The 24,557-nt window shown below is 34.6% G+C and overlaps 2 protein-coding genes across 2 annotated transcripts; both read right to left on the bottom strand.

Annotated features, from left to right (window-relative positions):
- Positions 1-307: 307 nt before the first annotated feature.
- LOC124371903 lies at positions 308-2,689 on the bottom strand. The gene is made up of 4 exons (XM_046830271.1): positions 2,630-2,689; positions 2,010-2,353; positions 945-1,061; positions 308-355 (listed from the first exon to the last, which is right to left on the bottom strand). Exons 2-4 carry the CDS (start codon positions 2,349-2,351, stop codon positions 308-310), a joined length of 507 nt encoding a protein of 168 aa, XP_046686227.1. The 5' UTR covers positions 2,352-2,353; positions 2,630-2,689.
- A 2,096-nt stretch (positions 2,690-4,785) lies between these two features.
- Positions 4,786-6,965, bottom strand: LOC124371902. Its single transcript, XM_046830270.1, has 2 exons — positions 6,282-6,965; positions 4,786-5,045 (listed from the first exon to the last, which is right to left on the bottom strand). The coding sequence occupies exons 1-2, from the start codon at positions 6,657-6,659 to the stop codon at positions 4,875-4,877; spliced, it is 549 nt and encodes a 182-aa protein (XP_046686226.1). The 5' UTR covers positions 6,660-6,965; the 3' UTR covers positions 4,786-4,874.
- Between the last annotated feature and the right edge of the window lie 17,592 nt (positions 6,966-24,557).

The following is a 24,557-nucleotide window of genomic DNA, read 5'->3' as shown; positions in this document are numbered from 1 at the left end:
TGCATTACTTGTTTAAAGTATCACCCCAAATAATATCAGAGATAATTCCAGAAGTATGCAGCTCAATAATTGAAGTACTGAAGGATGTTATTAAGGTAAGCATAATAAAATTTTCAAACTCATTTTATTCGTCACGTTGTACAAGAACATTTACATCATTTACGTATTATTGTTATTAGGTTTAGCATTTAAACAATAAGTATATATTATTTAGTAACATATTAAGTAACCAATTATTTAAATTTGGAAAAGTAGTTTTCAAGTCCAACATTTGGAGGATGTTCACTATTTTCAGCATCAGAACATACTACAACAGTTCCAGAGAGAGCATGTAATTCGTTGGAATCACTTGGAACTGTGTACAATGTTAAAGTTTCATCAGGACATGGGGATGAATTTACAGAAGCTGACGAGGAAGGTGATGGTTGCATGAAGTAGGTGTTGCCCGATGTTGCAGGTCCTTTCACCATTCTCATTTCAAAAAGAACGTTGTCAATCCGGTGCATACATATTTCCCTTGTAGACTCGTCCATCGATTTTAATTTTGCCGCAACTAATTCGCCGTATATGTCACATAAGTGTTTTTCTTTTTTTGGTTGAAGTGATTGTAAAGTAGTAAAACGCAGCATCCATCTTCTTTTTTATCTCAATTTCTTCAGCTGTTCTGGACTTTTTTCGTGGTGGAGGTTTAAAGGAAGATGAGGCATAGTTAGGCGAAGTTGTGGCACAAGCAGGTAGAACAATAGCTGAAAAGAAACATTACAATATAATGGAATAAAATATATATGCAAAGCACAATTTTGTATGTCATGTTGTAAAGTTACAAAAATAATTAAAGACAAATTCATTAAGTATCTTAATAACTCCAGTACTACAACGGTGCAAATTATGGGACTCCCACACGAATTACGGTGATGGATAGTCAATAGAAAAAAACACATTACCTTTCGTTTCTTTGTTTCAGGCTCTTCCCTGCTGGCAGATGGTACATTATCTGATAAATTTGGCAAATCTATGTTCCTTTCGGCTTGGAATTGCTCTTCATTTGGAGGTGGAGCCACCTGAAATCACAAATGTAGTAACTTTGTATAATGTAAAGTATTACAATGACACTAATTTTAAATAACATTTTCAGCTTCCTGCTACTGCGACTGAGTGGAGAATAATTAGTCGGCATTTCGAGGAACTGTGGAATTTCCCACACTGCATTGGTACTATTGATGGGAAACACGTAACAATTTCAGTCACCAATCAACAGTGGATCCGAATTCTTCAATTATAAGAAATACTTCAGTATTGTACTCATGGCGCTGGTTGACGCTGAGTATTGTTTTATGTTCGCTGATTGTGGCTGTCAAGGAAGACTGAGTGATGGTGCAGTTTTTAAAAACACTGTACTCTACAACAAAAATAAAAAGTAAGAGTTTGAATTTACCTAACGATGAGCCGCTACCAGGGAGACAAAAACTGATGCCGTATGTATTTCTTGGTGATGATGCATTTGCTTTAAGTAAGCGACTCATGAAGCCATTTCCAGGTAGCCATGAACAAGGTAGCAAACCCCGCATTTTTAATTACCGTCTATCACGAGCCCGAAGAATAGTAGAGAATACGTTCGGAATAATGGCTAGTGTTTTCCGTGTACTAAGGAAGCCAATGCTACTACAACCTGACAAAGTGGCACTAGTTACTATGACCTGTGTTATTCTGCATAATTTTTTAAGAAGAAGCAGGACATCACGATCGATGTACACTCCAGCGGGAACCTTTGATTCTGAAGATAATGGTATGGTTACAGGAGGGTCGTGGAGGGAAGATACCGCTGATATGACATCTATGTTACCTCTACAGAAAGTGCCTAGGAAGCCAGGTACCGCAGCAAAGGAATACAGAGAAGAGTTTGCTGAATACTTTATGAACAATGGAAAAATCCCCTGGCAAAATGACTACAGTTAAATACATGTGTACCCTGTACCATTGATTTTAATAAATAAATATAAATATTTTACCTCTGAACTAAGTGTCTCTCTTGGCAGGTTCTTATCTTTGAGAAATCTTTCCATGATTTCATAAGCAAACCAATTTGGTTTGTATATATCATCAGATCCGGCTCCACTTTTACAGCTTTCCTTAACCTTTTTCAAACACGTTCTAAATGAAGCCATCATAGAGTCTTTTTTCTTTTTCAATTCGGTGACAGAAAACTTGTTACCCATCTTGCTTTCGATTCTTTTCCATGCATCGTATATTTCATTTCTATTTTTGTGATTGGGATGAGAAGGGTTCCAAATAACTGGTTCATTCTCATAGTATTGTAAGAAATCCAACACCAACTCATTAGGCCACTCCATACCTTAAAATAAGAATAAAATTATTGTTTATGTTATTTTTCTTAAGTTCATAAAATGTTAATGAGTTAATGGGGAACCCCGGTCAATAACTGTATAGGACATGAAAACCCTTAAAATTGTAACTTTAATCATGACAAAATATTAAATATTAATATTTGTAGGAATTTTTAAAACATTTAAAGAATTCAGTTTTATAATTCAGTAGCCTGGTCATTCACTAGTTTTCAGCCAAATAAGAACTACTTAACCTCAATTTAAGAAAATAAAATTCGTCTTACCCAATAGTCAATGAGGCTCTGATGACAAAATTGGAAACCGTGAACAGTTCTTATCTCCCAACCACAAAAGCCGAATGTGTGGATGAAGCAAAGTTTGCCTTTTCCCAAATATTCGTCCACTTTGATGTGTGCAAAAGACCGACACTGAACGGGAAACAACGAGCACTAATGTTTGCTGCTTGCCGAATAGACAAACAGACATCCACACTGCTCGCGATTCGGCGAGTCGCTGCTCGGTGCTTGACGAATGACGCATGTCTGGCGCCGCCTTTAGTGCGGTTGAGTTCTTGCCCACTCCGAGCGCCTGCAAGTCTATGGATACTCCCGCAGCACACGGCTGTGTGTGCCCGGAAAACATAGTACAGGGCTTATGGACAGCGCGCGTTCCAGTAGTATAGTTCGTTGCTCACTACGGATGTATTTAACACTAAGGCCCCCCATCCACTTACAGTTCGAACTGCAGTTCTTGACTGCAGTCAGAAACTGTGAACGGTGGACTGTGGACTGTTGAAAAATGTTCACGTCAGTACGGACTGCAGTCGCGGACCGCAGTCCGTTCGGTGGCGTGGTTGTCGTGGTCAGTCTTTCCGGTGTTTTGCCGTAGGTGTGTACTTTGTAGTTATTATTCGTTATATTATTTATTATATTTTTAGTTATATTATTCGTTTTGTGGCTGTAGGAAAAGTGCATTCTAAGTTCTTATCGTATGTGAAGTTAAAGTGCAATGTCTACGTTTGAAGATTTGGCAGCATACGCTGTAATAGCGGTAGCTATTAAAAAACGCAAGAAACGAAGGCATCAAATGTGGAAAAAAGAATGGCTTCAGAGGAAGAGATTTAACCACGTTCACCTTCTTAGGGAGCTTGAAGCATATCCTAGAGACTGGAAAAACTACTTAAGAATGGACGAGAAAACGTACTTTGATTTATTACGTATAGTAACACCATTGATTACCAAACAAGATACAAAAATGAGGGAAGCCATTACACCACATGAAAAACTGACTGCGACATTGCGGTATCTAAGCACTGGCAGAACAATGGAAGATTTAAAGTTTTCAACGAGAATTTCCCCCCAAACATTAGGAAGAATAATTCCAGAGACCTGCTCAGCTATTGTCAAGGCCTTGAATGACTATTGCAAGGTTAGTAGCCTAATGTGTGTTTCAAGTAGTTTTGAAAAATCCAAAATATGAAACCAGATAAAAGTTAGAAAAAGAAATAAAGTAGGTCTTTGTTGTTTTCGAATGCCAACATACTGTTAAGAAATTACAATATTTTTAATCTGCTTATGGATTTGTTAAGGTACATAGCCTACACATTGTATTATGTCACTACTTTTTTGCTAATTTTAAATTACAACTCCAGTATCTCTAACGATTACGAGTTCATTTCTGTGTGCACACAACATTTAACCATTTTTATAAAGTAGTAAAAGGTAATGAAACTCATACAAAATTATTGTAAACATTATATTATCCATACTTGTATTTGTTGCGTTGTACAAACAACACATTTACTTTTTATAACTAAGGAAGAAAAAGTAAAAAATCAATTTAATTAATGTAAGTATAAAGATAAAAAGTAATACGTACCTATGGTGTATGTTTAACCACAAATGAGTAAAGTAATAATTATAAAAACTATGACACTGTCAAACATAACATTGCAATCTAGTATTACAAAACACATGGCAGCTCACAACAGTACCGCATATGAATAAAGATTAAAGTGTAATTTTAATTGAGTGCAAAATATTTTCACCACAAACAAAAAAAAAATAATAAATGTAATTTGTTCAACATATAACTCTCAATGTACTCAACTACTGGAGTAGGCCTACTAAAAAACCGCACAGCTTGGGTTGTGAAAAGTTTACAGGTTTAAGCCTACTTGTTAATAATAGAACACTTAATTTAGATTTGTATAGTTGACACTGAAGCCAGACATTGCTGTATCATCATACATTGGTTCATAGGTTGATCTACCTCCTGAACTTGGGGTAACACTAGCTGCCGATGGTGTTGTGGAACTTGAGTAAAGAATACCTGGGTTAACTGTAGCAAATCGTGTTAGTCCACCTAGTTCTGCTTCAAACAGGGCATCATTAATGATTTTCTGCGCATAAATCCTTTGCTCATTGTTCAGGCAATCTCAGCTTTTGAGCAACGTTCTTCCCAAAGGCGTCGTAGTGATCTTCTTCTTTTGTTGTTGCCAGTCGTTGTCCAATATTAACCAAGACTTGATCACACGGGGACAATTTTTTTTTGCCGTTTAAAAGAATCTTTAGGTTCAGGTGTTGCAGAGGTAATATTGGAAGCGGTTCGAGCAACTTGAGGAGGATTCTGTAGAGATTGGGGCGCTGGTACATTTTCCTCAGCATCTAATGGTTCTTTTTGTGAATCGTCCAGCATCTCCTGTAAAAAAAAAATGTTTGAAAAAAATGTCAAAATCCGTGACTTTTCGCGGATTTCCTTTATTTCCGTGCCCGGTAGACACCCTGTCATTACTTAATAATGAACCACAATATCAATAATGATTCAGTTATCACCACAGTACATTCTTAACTACTTATTTATTACTTTTCTCAAAATATTATATTGAAAAAATTACAGAGGGGGTGGCGAACGGAAAACGAGGGGTGATACGGTTCTCGATGGGTTTGATTTCATTAAAATTTTGTTCCGTACAAAACGCTGGTCTGAAATATGACAGCTGACAGTTTATGAATTGTTTTCAGGTACCGAATACAGCCGAGGAGTGGAAACAAATTGCACAGGAGTACGGGGAAAAATGGAATTTCCCCAACTGCCTAGGCAGCATGGATGGAAAGCATATAGCCATAACACCACCACCTGGAAGTGGTTCTTACTTCTATAACTATAAGGGTTTCCATAGTCAGGTACTTTTCTGCATTGCTAGTGCAAACTATGAAATAATTTATTTTCATTTTGGTGTTAATGGCCGGGTATCTGATGGAGGAGTTCTGAAAGAGACAGACTTCAACAAGAAACTAACAGATAAAAGCCTCAATTTACCTGAAGAGGGCATTGTAGACGGCGAAGCTCTTCCATACGTATTCATTGCAGATGACGCCTTCCCCCTAACTGAGGTCATAATGAAACCCTTTTCCTATAGGGTTGCAAACAAACCTAGAAAGGTATATAACTACCGACTCTCAAGAGCAACGCCGAATGGTCGAAAGTGTTTTTGGGATTCTCGCTGAGAGATTTCAGGTTCTACAAAAACCAATCACCTTCATTGACTTGAAGAAAGTGAATAGTGTTGTTGTTGCGTGCTGCTACCTGCACAACTATTTGCGTAGGACAATCCCTCAAAGGTACTCACCTAAAGACTGGTTGGATTTAGATGACGACGAAGTTGGTGTGTCTAAGCCTGGACCAAGAACCAGCGATCACATGGCATTACAAGTAAGACAAACCGATCGCCCAATGGCTAGTGCAAAAGAAGTAAGAAATAAATTTGTTCATTATTTTAGCAACAAAGGAAAAGTGGAATGGCAAGACAGATACATCTCTTAGTTTTATAATGATTATTTGAAAACAAAATACCTCCGATGACAAACTGTAAGTTAGTTGTAGCATTGTGAATACATTATTTAACCGCAAAAACTAGTAATTTAATTCTCTTACCTCGTCTTCACTGACTCTTCCTTCTCCTAAGTTGGAAGTCCCTCCTAGACATTCTTCCTGGTCAATAAGAAACAAAAGTTCTCTGTAGTACCACAGCTTTGGTACATATATATCGTCTGTACCACTGCCAGAACGTTGAGAGGCTGTTACCTTTCTTTGTTCCTTACGAAATGCACTTCTGATATTGTTTATCTTCTTCAACACATCGCTTTTTGTTGCAGTACTGTCAAACCCTTTCACTACTAATAGTAAACTACGGTGGGCTGCTTCCTTCTTTTCCCTATTGTGATAGTCTTTTGACTTAACCTTCCATACACATTCATGTTTCCTAAACTCCTCTATAAACTGTAAAAGATTATCCTTCGACCAACTGGCCATGATTGCCGCGTCACAAACAAAACAATGCGCAACCACCAAACGCTCACCACTCAATGACGCATGAGGCCGACACGGAGCAGCTGAGCTAGCGCATGCGCATATCTCGCAGCTTGGACTGTCGACTGTGGCCTGTCACGGGAGCCTCCACTAACTAGCAGTTCCGCCTGCAGTCCGATCGTTGAACTGTCGCACCGTGCGACAGTTGACAGTCCAACGATTCGCCTGCCGGATTCCCCATCCACTTACAGTTCTAACTGCAGTCCCGGACTGTCTCAGTCCAGGACTGCAGTTAGAACTGTAAGTGGATGGGGGGCCTAATACCTTTGTTTTCGTATTGCACACAATAATTGTATACTATAGATTAATTATACCTCATATTTTTCTATTAAGTAATTATTTGGGCAAGATATTCATAAAATAAATAATAACTAAAGAAGAAGTTATCAACATACAAAAAGTAAATATTTGTATCGTGAATGCTTAGCTGTTAGCTGTAATATTTTTAGGAAAGGGGTAAATTTATTTAATTAACAATAAATTCAACATTTTCAAAAATAATATTTTGGCCTGACAAATTGCCCCCTTGTGCATACTAGTATGTCTAAATTACTACAATGATTTTTTTTATGTATCAAAGGAATTTTATATTGTGGAAAATTAGCATTTCTTTGTTATACTCTTTATTTTGCTCGAAAGGTTTTAACAAATACCACACAGTTAGAACACATTTTATAATATTCTTTTTAATATGCACTGTTAAGATATTATAATTGCGTTATCGTCTTCAATTCAAGAGTATTGTCTTATTGAGCTGTCTTCTCTGGAGCGGTTCCCTTATATTTATAACTCCAGGCTATCGCATTCCAGATAATAAACGCGCCCACTCAGAACACTCAACCATTGAAACCGTTGGCCTAACATAATATCAACTTACATGATGTTCCATTCCAATTGGCTAATTAAATAGCAATATAATGAAAAATGTGTCATAAAACAATCATTTTCCAAACTCCTGCCTATCATGAAAATTTACATTGGACTAAAATCATAATTACAGTTAAATTATTGACATGCGTAGATATTAACTTCTTCATCATTCAGCTAACGCACTTTTCCCTATCTACAGTGTCATAAACATCGTTAAAAAATTCAATACCCATGCGATAATTTTAATACACGCTGTTCTAATGTATTGATAGACTTTACCAACCACGTCATTCATGAGAGGGCGCAATGAAAGCTGATTAAAAAGAGGAAGGAAATTACTTTGCTTGTTCTCAATTTATTTATACAATCATATTTAGTATTATTGCCAGATTTAGGAACTACATTGGCTTTTTGTATCAATAAAAAAGGTCATGGATGTATTTAAATATAAAACTATAGACTTTAATAGACGATTCTACGAGTTTTTCACTCCGAAAGCAAACCGATATGAACCTCTGGAAATTCGTCTGAGTCGTCCCGAATCTGCTTTGCCGGCCGAATCTCGGTAAACAATATAATAATATTTCATATTACTCTATATTTAATTCTTATAAAACATTTATCAAAGGTTTAAAATTCAATCCCATCATTCCCCATCAAAAGCAATACCATACTTTGCTGCTTTTGTATTAAGGACATTTTAATAAATCATTATTACCAGCTTTCCATTACAAAATTGTCTCAATAAATATTATAGACTTGACACTGTGCCATCACTCATAGTGTATGTCAAATGGTATTTTAAAAAATAGTTTTAAAATACCATTTGACATACACTCTTGAGTCTTTCGCCTAGCTGACCACTGTGACCCTGGCTTATCTCGTCACTTTACAGGAAAAAATTTTTAATTAGCAGTAGATATTTAACAGTGCAAAACCCCAATTGATAGAATAGTTACTGTATATTAAACGCAAAAGTGATAACACAAGAAATTTTGTTACGCTCGACCGTATAAACAATCAAAATATACGTAGTTAAAATAATCGAGTGCGATGAAACTTTAATCACTAAAAATATTACAGACACATCAAGGATTAGGATTTCTTAATTAACTAGTATGGCGGATATACAGTCTGGGAGCGCAGGAAGCTCGCTATCTCGGCCCACCTGCCACACGTGTCCAGTCTAACAATGACTCATAACTAGGCTATTTATGAAAACATCACTTTCCAAACATCGACATTTTAAGATAAACATTTAAAAATGCTATTTTTAAATAGCAGGTTGTATGTACAGCCATTAAAAAGGTTTTGGTGAGGAAAAATAAATAGTTTAGAAATACTTATTATACTGAGTATATTATTTTTTTATTGTTCTGCTTAAATCTATGATATGATATAACCAGACTTAAGAAACAACAAAAAGTTTACATAATACGAACTTAAATTCAAGTCTCTAGCATTCAAAATAAATTAAGAAGAAGATGAATGATTTATTTCACGAACTTAAATTCAAGTCTCTAGCATTCAAAATAAATTAAGAAGAAGATGAATGATTTATTTCAATGCGTAATAGGCTACAATATTAAACTATATACAACTCAGTAGCTTCAAACATAATTATACGCATATAGTAAAATAATACAGGAACAGGAAACAATTTGTCATAATCCTGATCCTAATATTACTATAAATGCGAAAGTAAGTTTGTTTGTTACGCTTTCATGCTAAACCCATTCTATCTGTTGTATTGAAATTTTACATGGACATTCCTAATGTTCCTAGAAAAAACATAAGCCTATTCTTATTTTGAAAATCCTTTCGGGCTACGCCCCGCTGGTCTTTCAAAAGTTCTGTACTGTGGGCTCCAAGAGCCGGATAAATGCATTCAACTGTTATTTGTAAACATCGTATTATGTCAGCACGACCACATGTTTTATTATTTTAACCAGTATTTTCTATTTGTTTACATTTATAGAGTGAAAACATAACAAAGGTAACAACACTTCTTATTTAAACATCACGAGAAAAAAGGTAAACCAATTGATTTATTCTGGCTCACAAAGCAAACACGAGAGTGACTATAAACGCAATTTTAATGACAGAAATTCGTCAAGGTGACATAGCATACATTTACTTACTGATGAGTTCTACGATACTGATTAGGTATATGAATACTGATGTAATTCCTAAACTGGACCGAAGTAATAGCATACATGAACATGGACTGGGAAGTAAGAACTATACTGTACCATGTATGATTTACATATGGATGAAAACTGTCACAATGTAAGTATTGAAATGAGTTAGTATTGTTGATGTTGATTTCAGTTTTTAATTTTCAATACAAATATTGAAATATCCATATAATTTAGAAAACGATACTGTTATTTCAATCCCATTTCAAAATTATGTATTTCTGTCTACTGAAATGGATGAATGATTTATTTCCTAAAAACACATCTATTAGTACCCAGATAAAATCATATGAGTATTACAAATCTATACTAACAAAAAATAAAATTCTGTTTTTTCAAATCAAATATAACTTTAATAGGAGGATAGGGTCCCAAAGGCAAAGCCTTATTAGGGATTCCATCAGATAAGTTCATCATTTAGATAAGAGTTCATTTGCGGTTGCAGACACTATAACTATTTATAATCCTATAAATTAATTTATTGTTTCACTCTCTATGGTTTTACCAAACAGAATTAACGAAACTTAAACTTACCCTTCGTGAATTTAAAAATAAACAGAACGCACTTATTTTAAAGAAAATATATGTTTTAAACATTGCCACAGACCGCCAAACCAAAATTATAAATATCAAAGGTTTTCTTTTATACACTTAAGCACGCTTATTTTAAATAAACTTAATATGCTACCATTTACATACCACAGTAATATACATTACAAGAGAAAACAAATTACTTATTGAATAATTAAAAAAAAGATTAGAAGGGCAAAACATGAAATAAGAATTAATCACAATTTTGTTTAGCCTCTGGTCCTCTTAATCATGAAAAATGGGTACCTGACGCATTATATATGACTAATTCCACTTTTAAATATTATAGGACCCTATCATATTACATCACAAGTGATTTCACTGTGAAAACTATGGACTTCGACTTTGGAGTTCTCTACTTTAATCTGAAATTGTTCAAGTGTTACTGAAATCGTGATAGTTAGCCTATACAAACAACATCAACTGAGCAACAAAGAACCCAATTAAAACTATGAATATAAAATTCTTCCTTGACCTTGTGATATAGCATTTTAACAGTGGCTTATGGAAAACAGAAAATGAACACTTACATGCCTCAACGATTCTTTCTTTCCTGACTTCTGTCCAAAAAAACAAGACATATGACACACAACTTTAATAATGATCATTTTGGAATGTTGCATAACCTTTATGAGGATTTCACCTTTATACCGAAAGTACATAGGAAGTAGGTAGGACTTCCCCCTATGCCGCAATAGGCTTCTTGGTCCTACTTATGTGTGTATATTTTCTTCATTACGACAAGGCAAACTGAACTATATCTCTGGAAATATTTTAGACTGAAAGTACATTAGAAGCCGATAGTAGACGATTTTGATGAAGTACGGTCTGAAGTACGCACTTATTAACCGAAGTATGCTTCTCAACCCTACATAATTATGTATTTTTGCTGAAATATATGATAAAGGCTAGAAATAGACGCTTTTAGACAGAAGTTGGTTTCCGAGACCTGTGTATTCTATTTTCTTAATCAGGGTAAGAATGCAGACTCCGCTGGGGACATATATGTATAATTAGAACCAGAAATGCTACTACACTTACAAAACATGATATACGAATTAAGTTAAACTCTCATACTATTTACCATGAACGTAAATAATATATACCATCAGCATGACAACTTACGTTTTAAAATTTCCATAGGACTCCATCATAAGTGCTTTTATTAAGCAATATAAGAACTTCGATTTTGAAAACTGCGTGCGAAACCGCGGGTAACAGCTAGTTAAAAATAAATATATTTACATAACAACAACAAAACTAAAATACAACTATTTACAATAAATGATTACCCAAGGCAATTTTTACTCAACTGATGAGTTCATGATGGGCCGCTGGGATGAAAATTTTTGAAATTAACAATAACCACGAAATCCCCGGTTCTGATACATGCAATGTAATATAATTCTTGTATGTATTTACCTTGACCAACATCATTTATCTGATGTACTTATCTACTTTATATAGTTATGTTGACGCATGCCATGCAATATTTTAATTGTTTCATGCAATAAAGAATATTATTATTATTATTATTACCCTAGGTTATTTAAAATCAGTGTAGGTTATTTAACCTTAAATAGAGTTCAACGGGAGCCCTACAAGCTACGCAAAACCGATGTTCCCGTTCCAGTTGTGGGGCACAGTCCTCGCAGACAGCGGGATGTCTGCAAGGAACAGCTACCATCATCACTGCCTTGTGCTCCAGGCAAACGAGGCAGTGATTTATCACTAGCTGCAAAAAACATAAAGGAAAAGCGGTTTCTGTTTAAGCTTTATCCATATTAACACATCACTATCAAAAAAGTAAAGACTGTAAAAATAATTCTTATTCAGTATTTGTTGCACGTCTCTTGAAGAACGACAAACAAAAAAATGAGAGTTTTACGTTAATAATTAAATGCGTAATTAGTTCTTTTAACATCTATAAAATCAGTTATTTATTAGGTATTACTTTCAGAAATAACTTTGAAAACACTGCAATATACTATATATATTGGGTGTGAATACTGATTTTGATTTATACTAATTAGACTTGTGTTTATATAGAAATCAGGCAAAATTTATAATTGACGGTCTACTTGTGAGTGAGGGTGCAGGTCAAGCGAGGTATAGTCACAAGACTGAATTCTAAACTCGTTGTACCCGGCCCGCCACTGTGTTACATTATGTCATAATAATGCAGCGTAAGACCCTACCCATCCTGTGTGTTAAAAAAAACCAAAACAAACAAATATTGACAAATTTGTTTCACATGAACCAAACATCGATATGTTTTAATTAGAATGCATGCTTGTATAAAATATAATTTTAGTTCGAGAAAAATTCGGTTGTTCAGAAATTGAACAGCTACAGATTTAAAAAATCAAACCTTTAAAACTACGTATGTGTTTCTAATGTTGGTTATAAAATAAATTATTGTCCTGGAATTGTATTTATTACTGGTTTCTTTCGTGACGAGCAATAAAATATTTCGTAAAAAATACAACTGTATGAATAATAATATACTTATTATTTATATTTCATATTCATATTCATTAATTTATTATCATTGGTAAATGATATATTACTTACTGTTAATTTTTTCATTTTTACAGTACAGGTACTAAGGGTCCGATTTATTTGGCGTTTGGATATTATTTATTAGTAAATCACACAGATCTCAACTACTAATGTATATCGTGGAAAACTTTAAAATAACAAAAACTACAATATGTAATTTGTAAAGATATTCCTAGAGCGTTAAGTGTGCAGCTGGGCGAATGTGCAGTGTCGCCTATGTTCTAATTTTATGTGAAACGGATAGTTATCTAGTGCAAGAAAGCCACACATATTATAAAATTTAACCTTATGTTTCAGGGTAGCAGTCAGACAGCTCTTATTGAAATCGTTCTAAACTGAATGTGGAATCGTAGAACGCTATGTTTTAGCAATATCTTTAGTAGTAAATTGTTAAATAGTTTAATAACTACGGCTTAACAAATACGTACAATTAATTATTAGGTGAAATATACCTTTTCCTGAAGTAAGCCTGAGTCACTGTTGTTGATATTTGTAAGTAATATTTATATCACCGTCAGCCAACGAGATAAACGAGAACACAAGTCACAGTTTTCAACAAAATAATCCGTCTTCATAACAGTTTCACAACCTATTCTGTTATTAGGGCCTCTCCTTAACAGATTAAAGAAAATTACGTTGTGTGTACTTATAAAATTCAAATTGGCTCTCGGCATCAAGACTATACATTATGGTTAAGTTAAATGACGGATAGTGGCCTAACTTTAGCTCCTAATATAGATTTTGCTAAAACTCTTATTAACAGCTTAGAAAAATTTAATGTTCATAGCTCAATTCGCTATCAAAATATCACCATGAGTTATTTCAAGTTATTGGTTTTGATAAAGCTCAGCCAAATCCTATAGAGAAATATGACTTAGAACTCTATATTGTCTATATAGAAAACAAACAGATACAACAGAAAATATTCCGGTTTACTCAGAATATTCTCAAACCTTTATAAAAAGGTTTGAGAAAACGCAACGAAAGTCTTGTGCATTGCGTTTTGTATTTACACATTGATTTATTCTCCGATTTTCTCGTTATTATCATGGTTAAGATTAAGACAAATGTAACATTCGCAAACGCTCAGCCAAATTTCATGAAGTGACATGCAACATCATTGAACTCGATTTTGTCTAAAATGTAGAAATAAATGTTCATGCTAAATTTATAGGTCTATTTAAAACTGTTTCAGTTTCTAGAGTGACAGGTTTTTAAATGCTTTGAGTCAAAGATGACTACTATAAACGGTACAATTCGTTATATTTGTATTGCACCATCCATGAAAAAAATCAAGGTTCAATGTTTTAAATGTTGTTGGGTACTTATTATAGTTTTCATACTGACTCCTGAACCTTAAACTAGCGATTTTTTGCAAGAAGGAAAAACACATATTGAATTCATTATTGTTTTAAAAAATAGATAACTGTAAACGATATATCTTATGACTGGGTTATTATAATTTTATAAATACTTTAAAATCCTAAACCTTGCAATACATTGAAAATCATATAAAGCTAATTTATTTTACAGTTAGGTTTTGTACATATAAAAAGATTAAAGGGATTGGGTTGTTGGAAAGTCGTAGAGCGCAAAGTATTAAGGAGTATTAAAGAGCTAGTTATATCGAGCCGATACACCCAAGAAAACAGAGCATACGTTGGTACCGGAAGACGAATAGACAAGGATTAGTGTAATGCAGAGGAGGGAACCTCGCGACTTGGTTCGTGGGATCATCGGGCGACACCACCGAGCGCTAGTGTAGAAACAGATAATTAGGGCTCCATAGCTACAACGCGGATAAAACTGTATTATTGGGCCAAAAACAAAATTTCATCAATATACAGATTCTACTCCTATTATTAAATTCCTAGATTTTTAAGTTCGAAACACGCTCCGCCAGGCCCAAAGCTTCCTCCCAGTTGCTCCCCTCAAACAACAAAGCCGTGTCGTCGGCATGAAAAAACGCCTGGTTTCCTAATTGAGTTTAGTTGTTACCGGGGATATGAATTTATGCTATGGCCACGCTCGTCGACAAGTATTTAGCGATTATGTCAAGTAATGGCCTTGAGCAACTGATTGACTCACCCACAGAGGAAATAACTATTTATATCATATATCTTTAGAACTAGAGATCAATGTAGCTTTTAATACCATGTTTTAACTTCATTCAGACAAGACCATAATGCGGTAGTTTGTAATATGTTATATCCTAATATGTCACTTTGTCTTCTGAATTTAAAAATAAATTAGAGGCGGCCACACACTGGGAAATATAAGCGTTCACTCAAAAATTAGGTTAATAATGTTAAACCATGTAATTATGCCTTTTCCTAAATTATAAGTTTACAAAAGTATTTATACATATATAGCTCCTAGGCTCTATAACACATTATCTTTCGCAGTGCATTCCTCGAAAACATTGGGCACCGCGCATACGCAAGCTGACATGCTGGGGGTTTTTACAATTGTTGACATAGAGCAACTCATATATTAGAAACTTTGTTTGACTGTTAATAAATGTATTTGCTGAATCTTTTGTTTAATTTATATGTACTTGGTTACACATTAACAATGCACTTGACGTTAACTTACAAAAAACTGACATTTGAAATATTGAGCGTCAAAATAAACCGTCATTTTAATATTGAATAACGAAAGAAAAGAGGTATTGTATTTGTTTGACTGTTATTTTTGTGCATTCTAAGAATCGAATGGTTTCTACTTATGTTTTATGTACTTTCAATAACACCTTCTTATAACTATTGGTCACTTGATTTCTTAAATGGAACGTAAAATTATCATAGTGCAATTCTACAAAGAGACAAAATGATTCATAAATCTTTATCCTTTATTTTTACAATATTATTTTTACAGAACATAGGACGCTCTATAAAATGTAGGTAGATTTCAATGTTACCAATATGTAATAAAAAAGAAGTATCTGTCTTAGATGAGAAAATAAACAAAGAACAGAAGAAATCTTGTTCATACGTCTAGAAACCTTTATTCTTGAACCGGTCTAGCCCTGTAGAGGCAACTACAAACATTGCTAAAACTAGTACAGTTTCCTGCTCTCCTAATATTCCGGTCCGATCAATCAAATCGCGATAGCTGGGTTGGCAGAGATGGAGACGGTTTTGGGACTTGTGATTGATTGATTTACTAAGGATACTTTTATTTATTAATGTGAGTAATTAATTTTTTTATATCTAGAAATTTTATATCTTAATAATACTGGAAATGACACAGTAACACGTCTAAATAGTTTTTCGATGGAGCAAGCACTAGTAGTAAATAAACTATTTCTGAAGTAAATAAACTCGATTGGTTGTTTACCTTCACAACAGTTTTTTTTTTTTTTTTCAAATTAAAGGGATAGGGCGTAAAGTATTTGTTCTGCTAGCTAGACGCTTGCCACTGCTCAAACTAGCACACAACATGCGTACAATTGAATCGCAATATGGGATAGTAAGTATGTAGAAGAATTAAACAACCGTCAAAAAGCAGAAGGTTTGAAAGTTACAAACAAACTTTCATACAGCCTAAGTATGTATTTTATAGAACCCAAATAATAAACGTAATATTAGCAGTAAAAGCGCTGAGTGAAACAAAAAAAAACTAGGTTTTTTATTAAGGAAAAACTATCCACCATTTGTTGGTTGTCAACCAACAATCAGTTTTATTAAGTCAAAGATCGATTTTTGACTACTTCATGCAATTAAATTAGTTCGATTTTTGTATAATCTTTTTATTATAAAACATTGCCATAGGAACTATAACATTAATACGAATCACCTTTATTACCATGTCAGAAGTTTGCTGGACAAATATTTAATGAATATCAATACAACAATTTGACTTAGAAGATATTCGTGAGGCGAATCTCATTTAAAGTAATAAATAAGTGTACTATTGTACAAAGTTGTATGCAACTCTTCTGATGTGTTTGTGTTAAATATAGTTAATACACGTTAGTACTATTAATAGCCAAATTGGAAATAATGACCTAAATTCCAATACTTGTGGCTCTCATATGGTTCTTATATTATTATAATGATAATTACGTGTGACTCAATATAATAGCTTCCGCCAAACTGAGAACAGAAGTCGAGAGTCCAGTGTCAGTGCCGCGCCAATTCCCCTCATTTGTAAAAACAAGTACAGTAAAGATGTCTTATTCTACCAGGTGGAGGGCTAAGAAGCCCTCTCTAACACAAACTGGGGACCAACGGCTTAAAGGTGACTTCCGAACCACCACCAATGATTGGGCAGGCGGGCTGCTTGCAAGGACTGGATCTCTCAGCGGTCACCCATCCAAGCAGCAGCCACGCTCGACGTTGCTTGATTCAGTTATCTTGCGATAAACCGTTGTACCCGCTACACAGCGCCATTGGCAGTAGTTTGGATACACGATTGTGAAATAAGTTTGTTTTAATTAGTGGGTATAACCAGTATTCAAACTGTAATGATAGCTTGAATACTTATTTGTAATCGCTTATAAACGCTGCAAAATGACTTCCTACCAAAAACGTTTAAAATACAGATTAAAATTGTACTTTAATCCAAAACTTTGCCGCAGGAAGTGTTTTCCTAGCCCAATAATAAAAAAAGTTCCTAGCTTACTCCTTTTTTATGTTTTTAACGGTGTTCAAAATAAGTTAGATTATAAGTTTTAATTCACTAAAATAAATTACAATAAATATGTAATTATTAAAAATCCACCCAGTTAGAAGCACCAACTTATTCAGTTAAAGACTGTAGAAATTAGAAATGTTATGTTCAGAAATAAATATATCGGCGCAGGTTTATTTAACCCTTTGAAGCACGCAATTGATTTTTTTAAATTTTTCTTATATTTGTTGTGTTTTTCTGTTTTATATAACCATAAATAACATGTAAACATCAATATTAATTTTTTGGACTATTGGGTATTTTTTTTTGTAAACGTGGGACCACTGTGCTCACCAAGCAAGCTAACCAAGTATGGCGCAAAGGAGAGTAAGAACAACATTAAATTCTTTTACAATTACAATTTTAATTACATAATTATCAGTAATTTCTAAAAAAATTACTATCTATATAAAGAACATTAAGGTATAACTTTAATTATGGGAAAAAAATAATAGGCCTATGCCAAAATTACTGAATATTTACCACTGAATCAAAACTAAGACATTGTTTGTCATTTTTAGAAGCACTTATTCAACTGTGATACTTTACAAAACAATTTCTTTGGTCATTTAAACAAAGTCCTACATCACACTGTTGACATCCCCAAAACGAGCGATGCGGTTTCTCGCTTGTGCTACAGTGCGCGCATCTTCTTTTGGTTCCATGAATTGGCATGTGTACTCCGCAAGTTCTTTGTTCCTGTGATACACTTTTCTTATACTTGAAGGGTCGCGGGCAAGAACAATCAGAGTCAACTGAACCTAGTTTGCCAGAAAACAGTTTTTAAAGTTTAACGTCGCCTACCTACTATTAAAAAGGTCTAAAGCTAAAAATAACTATCCAAACATGTTACAAATAGTATTTAGTTTATTCCAAAACATAGTAAATATTTTTAAGTCACGACAATAAAAGGTTGTTTTTAAATATTTAAAAAAAAGAGTCATGACCTTGATTGGTTTTCCCCGTCACTGGGCCTCATCAATGAGTGGGTCGTCTGCAAACTCGCCGTCCGAGGCTTCCTCTAAACATTCACTGTCAGGTACTAACGCTTCATAGAAAGCTTTTGACTCCTGGTGTGTCAAAAACTGTTTTAAGTGTAAAAGGTCTTTCACTTTTGCCGCTTTAATAGGCACTGGTCCGTTGTACTGTTTACTAAGCACTTTTGGAGAGTTGTTTTTGTTAGGATTTTCTTGAATTTTGCTTTTTTTCACTGGAGGAACTAAGACAGCCTTTAAATAACTACCAAAGTAGTTAGACTTGTGCAGCATGAATCTTGGTTCATTTTTGTCAATCTTGAGTACTCTTATAGGTCTCGTTGGGATGGGACATTTTTTTACGTACTTGTCAGAAAAGTACTTCGTCCAGGTTTGAAAATTAACCTCAGTGCCACAGTTTATTACTGTGAGAGGTGAAGGTTTCACCCTCGAATTTCTGAGCAAATCCCTCCAGTCATCTGGTGTCTCTGTGTAAGATTTTGAGTTTACAACGCTCATGTCTTTGTCTCCCTCCATATACGAATGACCTCTTATGGGGAACACAACTTTCACACTATCGAAACGGTCCTTGTCCACAACTATGTGATGTAAAAAGCGTATGACGGTATAATTCTTGTTCTGTCCTGCACACGAGTCGCAAAACAGAACAAGATGTCGCACATTCAAGCTTAGTACATTGTCAAAAAAATGTTCAAGCATTGAACAAAACATCATCTGCTCCCTTCTTGGCGACGGTTTCGTCGTATGTGTAAAACAACGATGTAGAGTCACTTAACACGTGGACATTGAATGATATAAAGTTGAGCTGGCGTCGATAATATACGTCAGATGTTGTAATGTTTGGTGTAGGCAAATTTTTTTGAAAGTCCATCGTAACGGCCTCAAATTCTTCTTTTCTTCTTGCTTCCTTCCTGCACTTAGTTTTAATTGAATAAAATTTTGTGCCTTTAGCCAGGTGAATTTCTTTTTCTTTTTGTTTCTTTGTTAGATCTTGTGATAATGTATCTTTAGTTTTTTTGTCATCCGCTCCATTGATTTTTTCTTCTAAAACAGAAATTTCTGCTTTAAGTACATCACAGGTACTGCACGTATCTTTCATTGGGTACCCGAATGAAATATTGAATTTACTATCAAAAAATGTCTCGAAATGTAGTGAACCCAACAGTATTATCTTTATTTGTTTCATTGTACATTCTATGCAATTTAGACTTATTGAGCTCTTCAGGTAAGTATAATTTTGATGTGTCCTTCAAAGAGTAATGTGATTTTCTACCCTTTAGGGATTGAATGAAACTTATTACTTTTGCTTTTGTTTCTTCGGACAGAGCATTAGATCTGTTTGCATGTTTACCTCGCCCATCTGGCTTGACCTCTCCAAAACTAGTAAGGTGTTTCTTTATGGTTTGAACGCGATTGTTCCCAATGCCATGTAATGACATGAATGCTTTGTAACAAATTGTAACGTCCTGTAAATTATCATCTACATATGCACGAACACGGTAACAATAAGAAGAAAGATTGAAATTAGCCTCTTCTTGGGAATTTCGGTTGCGGCGCTGCTTAACAGGTAGGGGAGAGGGGGGCACATGTGGACAAATTTTACATTTTATTTTTTTAAATTTTTGTTATGAGAAAAAATTGTTAAAGGTTTTATTTATATACTAATATAGGTGTTGAGGTATGTAAATATTATGACATTTTACTCTTTAAAACATCTTTTGAACTTGTTAATTGTTACCTTTAAAAATAGTTAACGGAGTGTCCACAAGTGCCCCTCCAGGGGGCAGTTGTGGACATAACCAACATTTTTGGGGGGTAGTTTGTGGACAGATAAAAACATCTTTCATATATCTTAAATATGATTTTTATTAATTAAACTCAAACATATGACTCTTTGTACAGTTACAAGGAGTAGTTATTTCAACCTTTAAGTGAAGAAAGTAATAAAACTAGTAAAAAAATAAGTTCAATACTAACTAACAATGTATACTTTACTTAAAATGACAAGAAAAACAAATAGGCTATTTAACCTGTGTTATAGCTTATTAAAACATAACCTACCTATGCTTACAAAACAAACCAAACCTATTTTCTTACATATTTAAAAAAATATGTGAAGAGTAAAAAGTATGACATCAATTCGTAAAGTCAAGATTCGTGTTTTATTTTTTCCTGCAAGCTAAACTTATTCTAGACTATTACTAAATTAAAACAAGAATGATAGAAAAACAATATTAATAGCCTACATACACATCAAGTAAACATTAAATTCAACCCATGTTATAGTTTGTAAAGGAAAAATTAAAGATAAACATACTGACAGCTCTTTCAGTACCTCCTGAAACAGTCGGTAGGGGTAGTTTTTACAATTATGTCTTCAATGTCAATGGCACTTACATCTGGAAGATCAGGTTTGACAAATTTAATTGATGATGTCCCTGATCCCTCTTTTTTCTTAAAAAAACTTACATTAAATTCAGTAAGACAAATCTTGTCATTGATTTGTGCTACATAAAATTTTTCACTTTTTTTACTGGCTAGCCGAACTAAAAACAAAATCTAAAACATTTATGTTGGATCCATCAGACTCTACTTTCTCACCTTTACTTTCCTCTATATCACTATCTTCACTTAAAACTAATGGGCTCAAGACTTTATCACTGTAGCATTCAATATCATCTTCTTCGTTTTCAGAAGTACTAGAGCTATCCACATGTATTCTGCGTTTTCTTTTTTTCTGTTTAGATTTTCCTTTAGACTTAGACAAACCTTGTTCATCTCCATTAAAAAGTTTTTTCTTGTAGGCCAAAAAAGATTCTTTTTTTAATTCTTCTTTAATTTTCTTTGATTTTACTGCTGCCTCTATTCTATTTTTTTCAGGGGTATCTGTCAAGATACATGTCTTTCCTTTCTTTCTGCCCCTTGGCTTTTGAGTGTTATTTCTTAACGGTGCTTTGGGGAATGGGCGAACTTGTTCTGGGGTTACAACTTTTACCTTTTTTGGATATTTTCGCACAACTGTTGGAGTGCATTTTTCATTTTCAAATTGAGAATTTATTTGGTAATTTTCTGCATCCATCTGATTTGTACTGGTGTTTTCACTAGTACTTGCCTTAGGTTCTTCTAGATTAGGCCTACAAGAACCTTCATTATCTCCATTTTCTTTAGCCTGGTCTGTTGGCAAAGAGCTGATAAAGTCGGTATCACTAAATACTGAGCGCTGAAATGGAAAAATTCCGGATTTTGCAAAGCCAGAAACAATATTTTTCCTAGAAAAAGCTTCATCATACGCCATTGACGTTAGATAAGCAATTTGTTTTATTGATATAGTCATTCCAGGATTTTCAGATAACCATTTGTTAAAAGAGGTTTTGCAATAACTTTTGAAAGGTCCAAACACAGCAATGTCGAGAGGTTGCAAGCGGTGGCTAGTGTGAGGTGGAAAAGTTAGAATAACAATTGCATTTTCACGGCAGAACATAATCACATCCAAGTTAATGTGCGACTCATGATTGTCTAATAAAATGAGGATTTGATTGTCTTTTGAACATGCGGTGTGTAATTTAACATGTTTGACCACCTCAAAGAAAACTTCTTGAGACATCCAGCCAGAACGAGTCGCAAAACCGACACTGCCAGTTGGTGCTCCATTAAGGAAAATGTCCTTATAATGAACACGGGGAAACACATAAGCAGGAGGTATTGTGTTACCAGAAGCTTTTATAATCCCACAAAATGTTACAAGCTCTCCTCGCTCTGCGGAAACATTTCTGGCCTACCTGTTTTACACCAGTCGGAGCAACAATCTTTGGAGCTTGTAATACAGTAGTTATGCCAGATTCATCTATGTTTATGATTCTGTCACTAGTAAAGTGATATTTTTCCATAACTGTTTCCAAATTATTGAAGAATGAATCAACATTTTGTTTATTAAAGTTTATATTTCTAGCAAAGCTGGTGTTTTCTGGCTTTCTCAGACTCAGTGTAGACTGATGACGGCGCATAAAACATTTTAGCCATTCAATATTTGCTAGTTTTTCATCTTCTCACTTACAAGGAATCTCAAGCCCAAGTTTTTTAGCATATGAATAGGCAAATTCACGTACCTGTCTATAGGTTAGGCCGTACATCATTTTACTGCATTGAATTAGATAGTCTACTATCATATTTTCTTGTACATCTGTAAAAATCTGTCTGGTGTTATACTTGCTAGGACCGGGGAAAAGTAGATTGCACAGGATCGTCCTCATTTTCAGCGTTTGGCAGCTTTTGAAGTCTTTTGTGAAGCATAAATTTAGAAAGTCCATATGTTGCAGCAGCTCCACGGATTGTTTGGTTGCCATTCCGTATATCCTCAATAGCACATCTGACTGCATCCTCTGAAATTGCAGCTCTCTCGGTTTTTCTTATGTAGGTTCTCACCATCTTCACCCTAAAAAATAAATAAATCAATGTATATAACTGTTGTATTTAGATAAAGATAAAACTAGTTAATCTTAAAAAGCCTTTTGAAATCTGTATTGGGCAATAAATATTGCAACCTCCTTGATTGATGTGGTGTCAAGGCTTGGTTAAGCTATAATTTACTTAATTTTGGTTATGGGAGCAAAACAAAATGTTCTAGATCATGAAAATGACTAAAAATGATTCACAACAAGTGTACATGCTAGTTTATTAGCTATACATTTATGAGATGTTAAATAAGTAACTAATATAACACTTGTCCAAAACTACCCCCTTGTCCACATGTGCCCCCTTGAAAGTGTCCACATGTACCCCACCAGTAGATTGTAGGTGGTTTGAATGCATTCTCATCGATATTTTTTTTTAGGTTAGGATTTATGACATCTTCTACACAATAAAATGTTGCTTAAATATTACTAAGTTTATAAAAATACCTTATGTTATAAGGAAGAGCCCGAATAAAATAACTTTTAAAGTTTAAAATTTGGGCTCAATTTTTACTTTTTACATAAAAAAACATAAAAATATTCTTACCTCTTAAACCATGTAGCCAAACAGCACTAAATTTATCTGGAGGAAACAGTAGACCAACACTGTTCTGTGAACAAAGTTTGAACTAAACTGGTTAGTTGCATGGCGGGAAATTCAAATTGTCCACTTGTGCCCCCTGTCCACATGTGCCCCCCTCTCCCCTACAACAGATATAAGACCACCCAAGTACTGATTTTGTGCGTTGTAATCACCTAGTCCGTTAAAGTTATTGATGATACGTTGTCGGTTTTCCGGTGAAACAACGTGAAAACACTTGTAACGAGAACATTGACAATCATCACCAACCTCATGAGTAGTTGCACAAAGTTTTTTCATCACGTCGCTCATCTTCCCCGTTTTCTTCCTTTTCTTTGCATTTTGTAAACCAACATGAGTCCCTTCCTCCCCCTCACTTCCACTTATATCACTCAACATAGCGTTTACTAACAGTAAAATAATCTAACAATCTTGAAAACTTGTCCGCACAACATTCACACATCCACTAAAGTAGGGTTATGTTTTGGAAACAAAACAACAAAGCACCTGACTGAATCTGAGTTAGAGTGAGGTGGAGGGGGAGCGACATTGACTCTGATTGTTATTGTGCGCCGCCGCATGGACTATGATGTTTCTTGCCCGTTAGCTTATATCTTTCCCTTTGAAAAACTTAGTGACTCTACTTGTTTTTGCACGTTTGTAATAGCATTAAGAAATCTACTTCTATTAAGCTATCGAATGGCACTGAAAAACTCGATTTCGTGAAAAAATTGACTCTGATTGTTCTTGCTCGCGACCCTTCACTTGTTTAGGTTTTGTGCCTTTCTTTTGGTCCCTGGACTAGCCCTCTTTGAAACACCCTTGGCTAGACCAAGGGATTGGCTGACAGCGATTCTAAATTGTTTCAAGGATAAAGTTGAGCCATCGCTTCTTATGCAAAATAAAATGTAGCTGTTCAC

The sequence above is a fragment of the Homalodisca vitripennis genome, unplaced genomic scaffold (genome assembly GCF_021130785.1).
Source record: "Homalodisca vitripennis isolate AUS2020 unplaced genomic scaffold, UT_GWSS_2.1 ScUCBcl_2239;HRSCAF=6789, whole genome shotgun sequence".
Lineage (NCBI taxonomy): Eukaryota > Metazoa > Arthropoda > Insecta > Hemiptera > Cicadellidae > Homalodisca > Homalodisca vitripennis.
Note: the sequence above shows the minus strand (reverse complement) of the source record. Positions and strands in the feature narration are given on the sequence as shown.

Coding starts and splice junctions, on each gene's coding strand:
- LOC124371902 (XM_046830270.1), bottom strand. CDS start 6,659: ATGGCCAGTTGGTCGAAGGATAATCTTTTACAGTTTATAGAGGAGTTT. Junction 5,046..6,281: donor GAAGAGTCAGTGAAGACGAG/GTAAGAGAATTA, acceptor TTTTTTTTACAG/GAGATGCTGGACGATTCACA.
- LOC124371903 (XM_046830271.1), bottom strand. CDS start 2,351: ATGGAGTGGCCTAATGAGTTGGTGTTGGATTTCTTACAATACTATGAG. Junction 1,062..2,009: donor GAGAGACACTTAGTTCAGAG/GTAAAATATTTA, acceptor TTGTGATTTCAG/GTGGCTCCACCTCCAAATGA. Junction 356..944: donor CTGAAACAAAGAAACGAAAG/GTAATGTGTTTT, acceptor CATTGTACACAG/TTCCAAGTGATTCCAACGAA.